Source organism: Lytechinus pictus, chromosome 10 (assembly GCF_037042905.1).
Source record: "Lytechinus pictus isolate F3 Inbred chromosome 10, Lp3.0, whole genome shotgun sequence".
Lineage (NCBI taxonomy): Eukaryota > Metazoa > Echinodermata > Echinoidea > Temnopleuroida > Toxopneustidae > Lytechinus > Lytechinus pictus.
The window spans coordinates 36278284-36285940 of NC_087254.1; the positions used below are offsets into that span (position 1 = coordinate 36278284).

General features: G+C 36.9%; 1 protein-coding gene across 1 annotated transcript; it reads right to left on the reverse strand.

The window, feature by feature from the left end:
• Positions 1-2454: 2454 nt before the first annotated feature.
• LOC129270612 (galanin receptor 2a-like) lies at positions 2455-7410 on the reverse strand. Its single transcript, XM_054907969.2, has one exon. The coding sequence runs from the start codon at positions 6518-6520 to the stop codon at positions 5303-5305; it is 1218 nt and encodes a 405-aa protein (XP_054763944.2). The 5' UTR covers positions 6521-7410; the 3' UTR covers positions 2455-5302.
• Between the last annotated feature and the right edge of the window lie 247 nt (positions 7411-7657).

A 7657-nucleotide genomic window follows, 5' to 3' on the forward strand; every position in this document is an offset into this window, starting at 1 on the left:
TGGGAGAACCATATATCTTTTAATCGGATAAGCCCACGGCGGGGGAAATTAATAACAGACTAAAATATAGAAATAAATTGTTCATGTTCTCTTGAGGGATACGATATTGTGTAGACTCAGAACTCAGAACTCAGGTCATACCATTTGTATCTACCATCTATAAAGAAAAATGACTTTGTGACAATTTGTGAAATATATCTTCTTATCATATTTAATATGGTACAAAATTATGAAAAGTAATATTTGTAAGATGAAAGAAAAAATTATGGTTAACTACAGAATAAAGTTATACATTCATAGTCAGCAATATAAGCTTGGATACAATTAATACCATTATCCACTGTTAAAACGGATACATACATGAAGTTTAACGATATCTTTTGAAACCTTTGGACCGAGGGAATAGGAGTTTTTGTTTCATTTAGGTTACACCGCTTTTTATGATAAGCGCTCCCCAATCTTTGTGAATATTTAATCGGATAACTTTGTACTACATAAGTTCTTACTGTCGTATATTCATAAAAAACGTTGTAATCATCTTAATGTTTGTATTATCTTTCTTACTTTTCACTTAAATAAGAATATTTACACAATTTTTTATGATTGTTATGAAGTGGAAACAAAATTAATTCAAATCAAATCAAACAAATCTTGAGAGAGGAAATCATGGCATTGAAAATCGCAGTATTTGTATTCTTCAATTTCCGAGGGGCTCATTACGGCATTTAATTGAAGATAATTTGTTTAAATATTATTCGTTCTAAAATGCAATCAAATATAAACAAAAATAGAAATTACAGAATTGGGCATTGCAGTACACAGTGGCCAACGGTTCGTGATGTAAAGGTATAACCCTTGCAATGTTATGGATACGTTTTTACCTGTAATCCGATCTGTTCACTTCTCGATTACTTTTGCTGTCTAAACGGGCGTGTATCTCGATGTAATGTGATGGTAATTGTTGTTTAATCGAGCATGATTGCGGTATAGTGTCTTCAGGAGCTCATGAATACATAAATGATATATTTCCCCCGTAATTGGTACCCGGTTACGGCCCCGTATAATTATGCCTGTTATCCTTTATAAAATGAAGCCTTTAAGGATGCTCTCAGTTTCATAAAGACTCGTTTGATAAATGCTCTATCCGGTATTCTTGTGGTTGTTATAATTTCCATTATTCCCAATATTTTTGGGTGAAATTGTCATCAGAATCTTCACTTATGATCATAGCCATGATTATCAGTTTTAACATCATTATCATAATTATGGTAATCATTAATATTACAAGTAGAAATATCGTTGTAGCGACGGTGTTAGTCGTGGTATTGGCTGCGGTGGTTTTAGTGGTACAGTAATAATAGTAGTTACAGTAGTAGTAGTAGAAATAGTAATAGCAATAAGCTGTAATATAATTATAACCGTAGTCTTAGTAATAGCAGCAGCAGCAGTAGCAGCAGTAGTAGCAGCAGCAGCAGCAATAGTAGTAGTAGTAGTAGTAGTAGTCGTAGCATTCGTAGTAGCAATACTAGTTGTAATTTCAGCAGTACAAGGATGAGTTATTTGCAGCCTTTGTGGTCTTTTGTAATTAAAATAATAGTGGTAGAAATGGTGGTAGTTATCATATTAGAATAGGATGCGGAGGTAATATTTAAGTTCTTCTTATTTGTTTCTGGATCCAAAAAAATAACCAAACACATTTCAACACTCTGAAACAAATAAAATGTGTAATGCAACGAATTGAATACATTATTTTTTCCAATGAAGAAATGGAGTATTATGAACATGATGAAAGGGGTAAATATTAGCTTTAATATCCGGCTCTGAGTATGTCATATCTAAACGTGACATGATTCAAACCCAACGTAAGTGCGATGCACGATTCAACGTTTACCTAACACCGTTACTTCTTGAATCTAAGTGTGCAAATATCTCACGTTTCTACCAAAAACAATATAAAACCAATATCCACCTCGATCGCATTTATGGCATAATGGCATGACTCCACATGTAGTTTGTTATAAAGGTTTAATAAAGGTTAAATCTTGTTCAAGAAAATAGAAAGTGGTATATTATTGTGCATACAATGTATAGTATTCTCACGCCACTATTATAATGTGACCTTTAAATATTCATTTTTCCAGACAAAATAAAGCAGAAGTTTGCTGCAATAAAAGCCTGCGTATTTCCAAATAAATGACTCTTGCAGTATCGAATACAATTTATCTTTGAACATTATTAACATTTAGTTAAGCTTCTATCATAATTCACACACTGCAAAAACTCTGGTGTTGATTTAACACCAGCCTGGAATCTTTATATGTCCACACCAGAGAAGTGTCAAACAACACCAGTTTCATTTTGGTCTAACATCAGATAGGTGTTTATACAACACCAATTAGTATTAAAACAGCATCGGTTTGATTCCAAACTGGTATTGTTTCAATACTTCTCTGGTGTGGACATATATAAATTCCGGGCTGGTGTTAAATCAACACCGGAGTTTTTGCAGAAGAATTGATATTTAAAGAGTGTAAGAAGAAGTATAACACAGACAATAGCAACAACATGAGTAATATGTGTAATCATTATGAGAAGCATAATCAGTAGTAGTAAGTGTAACGGTAGTGGTAGTTGTCGCAGTTTAGTACACTGCAAAAACTCCGGTGTTGATTTAACACCAACCCGTAATCTATATATGTCCACACCAGAGAAGTATTGAAACAACACCAGTTTGGAATCAAACCGATGCTGTTTTAATACTAATTGGTGTTGTACAAACACCTATCTGGTGTTAGACCAAACGAAACTGGTGTTGTTTAACACTTCTCTGGTGTGGACATATATAGATTCCGGGCTGGTGTTAAATCAACACCAGAGTTTTTGCAGTGTAGTAGTGGTACTACAACAACTAATGTAGTACTATTACTACTACACTACTAGTATTAGTAGTTAGTATAGTAGTAGTAGTAGTCGTAGTAGTAGTAGTAGTAGTAGAAGTAGTAAGTGTAGTAATAGTAGTAGTAGGAGGAAGAGTAGTTTAAGTAGTCGTAACTTTAGTTACGAAGTTCAGAAGACGATTGAAAATGGTAGATTTTACAAGCATGGAATTGCCCTATTAGGAATGGTTTAATAATAGCAGTGAAAACAGTAGTAGTAGTAGTAGTAGTAGCAGCAGCAGTAGTAGTAGTAGTCGTAGCAGTAGTAGTAGTAGTAGTAGTAGTAGTAGTAGTAGAAGTAGTAATGGTAGTAGAAACAACAGTAGCAGTAGTATAGTAGAGGTAGCAACATCAATAGCAGCAGCAGTAGTAGTAGTAGTAGTAGTAGTAGTAGTAGTAGTAGTAGTAGTAGTAGTAATAGTAGTAGTAGCAACAGCAGCAGCAGCAGCAGCAGTAGTAGTAGTGTTAGTTGTTGTAGTTGTATTTGTAGGAGAACAGCTGGGAAGTCTTTGTTGAAAATTGGTGAAACGAAGAGGCAGTTGCCACCTGTTATAGAAATATGGAAGTTCACACATTTTTCGTTGAACCGTGGAACATTTAAAAAGTTACAAAGAACGCTGGTAAATCCCCGCTGTTCATGTTATTCTTTTAAAAATGTGATTTGTCATGACTCATGAGCGTCTTTGGAAAGTTTGTGAGTTCTATCAAGGAGTTTTAAGTGATGGAGAACCATCAAACACAATCCCTTTATAGTCACTTTGATGCCGCAATGATATAATATGATACACATGTGTTCTATTGCATATTTCATGCAGATCGTAGACAAAATATATTTCGCCCTATTTCTGGACACGATGAGCGTTCGATACATGTATGCAGTATATTTCGTCATGTGTTTAATATCCATGTTTTGTGATGGAATAAAATGGAAATATCCCAGTTATCTATTTTCAACACTAATCACTTTTCAGTTTTCGCCTAAAACTGGCGGCATCGTAGGTCACCGCCAAAAGCTACAGTGCACATGTGGATTCTTTTGTACTTCTTGAGAAATATGAAGCTATTTGCATATCGTTGTCACTCTATCCTTTCTACCTCCATGGTTGTATGAATCTCTACCATATTATTACACGACATTTGCTCAGGCCTTAATATCTCAGAGGGCATAGGTTTACAGTTAGGATTGTAATAGAGTTTCTGATTCATAAAAATGGAAATATGAGGACTATGGCTGATCTAATTTTGGACGTTAGTTTATATGTTTTGCTCAACGTGTACATTTGCCATCAGAGCAATTGTCGCCGTAGCAAAATGTCATGGAACTAATTATTATCACTATTAGGCATATCTATTCATCACCCAACGATCACTTAGTAACACGATTTTTTTCCATGTATTAAGTATGGTTCTATCAAAATATAAAATATTTAATACCATACACTTTCTTATTCACACTTTCGATGGACTCTTGCGGAAATAAAGAAAGTGGCCTCTTTATTTTCGTAATAATTAGGAAAAAAATATTATTTTATATCCTACCTTACAAATACGCATGAAAAAAAGTATTAGCTCGACAGGCTTCATAGAATCCAAATACTTCACACAAATATTGAAAATGATATGACGATACTTGCATTATCGACGAGAGTTATTAAACATTGAACGCAATAAAAGAAGGACAAGTTATCATTACCGTTGTCCATAAACTTGTAGCTGTTTTTACGCGCAGATAAGAATACCTTTGCATACCATCCTAATAGTATTTGCATACGCTTGAATACATTGTATATTCAAGGGGGAAATACGCTGTTCATAAAGTTCGTTAAGTGTAATGCCCAGTTACACTAACAAAACCGACTCCGTCCGATAGTGTCCCATTTAATATAATGTGATAAAGTTTGGTCGGTCTAGGATCGGATTCGTTTGTGTGACTGGGGACGATTTCACGTTAAAAGGGCGAGAACATTCCAAAGAACGCAATACACTAATAATGACTGACGAGGTGGCATTCAAGTGAACTGTCATCGATTTCCCATTTTTCTAGAAACAAAGGTTTACTATAAAGTTTCTGGAAAAGCAATGCTAAACAATACAAGCGGAAAGGAGGGGAGGGAAGGGATGAGAAATTTTGGATATGTATTACCGTCCACTGTACCATGGTATCGTTTGACCATTACTCAAAACATCAAACAAAGTCCCTCATTGATAGGAAATCGTGTTTGATTGAAAATCAAGTGCGTTTGCATTGTGGACTTGCAGTAGATTTGGACGCAGACGTCTGGGCAACAAGACTCTTTGTAAGTGGTCTGAATCACTTTATATATACATAACAAGACGGACTTGGAACGTCACTGAGTTATACCATTCTACCATGTTATCGGTTTGGTACTCGTATTCTGTAATCGATTCGAATCGCTGAGACGATGACGATGATGATTACGGTGAGGATAATATCGCCTGTTGGATTCCTGGTGGTGGTTAGCTTGGAAATGATGATTGTGCTGTGTGACTGGTGTTAGTCTAATGATAGGCGCTCCCCTGCCGTGTCCACTACCTTGAGGGTTTGGTGAGTCCGCGCCACACTTCTGCAGGGCTTTCTTCATGGCTTTGCGAAAGTTTTCGGACATGATTGAATAGATGATTGGGTTGAGACACGAATTGATGTAAGAAAGGCACAGAGAAGCGGCTTTGAGTTTGATCGTTCCTTCGTTGTAAGGAAAGTCACCATAGCTCTGCCACATGAAGATGAGGTGGTGGGGGAACCAGCACAAACCAAAGACAAGCACAACTACAGAAACCATTATTGTTACTTTTCGCTTAGACTTGCCCATATTGGATTCGCGCGACCCTTTCATGATGCGGAGAGTCTTCCAAAGAGCATGCAGGATCATCACGTAAGCGCACGTCACAAAGAACAGCGGTAACAGATAGCCCACTAAGAATACAAATGTAAGGTACGTTTTCCGGGCCTCCAGGGTCGGCCATACTGTCTGGCAGAGTTGCATACCTTCGCCGTAGTCTTTGACTTCATTGTAAACCAAATGTGGAGCAGCACAAGCGGATGAAACAATCCAAATTGATATGACAATGATTTTAGCATTTGAAATGGAACGATGTTGTATCAACTTTAACGGATACACCACTGCTGAGAACCTGTCCAGGGACATAGCTACCAGTGTAAATATGCTTGCTAACATTGACGCGTGCACCAGGAACTCGTAGAGCTTACATATAAACAACCCTAAATGCCAAGATTCCGATGTGAAAATGACGACTGATATAGGCACACAAAATACAAGAAATAAGAAATCTGCTACTCCGAGGTTAAGTATGAAGACGCTCATGGTCTTGTGTAAGCCCTTTAATCGGTTACGAGTAACAACGATTACTAACGAGTTTCCTACGATCCCAACAAAACAGATAAACCCAGCAAACACGGAGAAAATTATATTGAAGTTGTCGCGAGACGGATACGGAGGCATCGTGTAGTTATAATCAAAGGAATAATCACTTGTAAACTCGCTTTCTGACACCATCTTTGCATTACTGTTAACACTCGAAGAAAAGTTTCCCATGACATCCATCGAAACTGCCCTCTACAAGTCGTGCGTTGTTTGTGGAATTGCTCAATACATGTCTCCTTTATAACGTTCCAACGCAGAGGCTTATCAAAGTGATTTAGTTTCCGTCACTGTGAATGAAGGCGATGTTGTCTGATCCCGTGCACATGTTCGAGGTTACCGTGAATGATAGCAATTTGAAGAAACATCCCCTTGATTCCACCTGATGCCCTACTTTCTCATCTCCTCTCTTGCGTACTATTTCTAAGGTCAATTCCAGGTTGTGAAAAATAATCAAGATGATTACACTTGCACCATACCACTATTCTTTTTTTTCCAAGTGATACGCACGCAATCCCATCTGAAGGGCTTGAAGGGCATGTTGTTTTAATGAGCACTCTTCAGTAATCACAGTAACGAATGCTATGAAAATTGGCAATCATCTACTCCCACTGGCAAGATAATGAGGTATGGCTAAATAAAGTGAAGAAACCAGATAAAGAGATCACGTTTTGGTCATTGAAAGTCATACGAGATCTACTTCAGATATGAACGTACTACAGCAAAACGTGACAAAGTGTTACACGCACGAAGTAGTCCAGAATTCCACTTTCGGCCAGATTTCCCCGATGATGATATACAATTGATATCAACGTGTTGAGTCGTACTTTATGACGTGCAATGAATCAGAATGTAATAATGCATTATTATACTTAACGTCACCTCCGTTTTAATTTTCTTCCTAGGTTTTACCGGCCCTTACCCCGAGGTAATTTCTTAGGGTTGATCTGAAAGCCATGGGAAGCTGATCCGTTGCGCTGATAGGACAATGCAGTATAATGAAAGACGTGTGATTTCAGAAGTATTCCTAATCACCAAGGAACTGTCGGTGCAAAGAGTAGTCCGGGTTTATCCATCCTGTAGAAGAAAAAAATGATAACAAAGGTAAGTGTCAGTCGATATTTTTTGTTCAAAATTAACGAAACGAATCTTTAAAGAATCAATCTAGATGATAGTCCAAACTGTTTTCACGTTTTATTCTCTAACGGGCTCAACCTAATTTAATAATGGATTAAAGGAAAGAAGTGACGGAGCTTTCATATTGTGAAAACTTTATGAAGGAGATGGAGGAATACAACGAAACTATACGCTCTTTCTTAT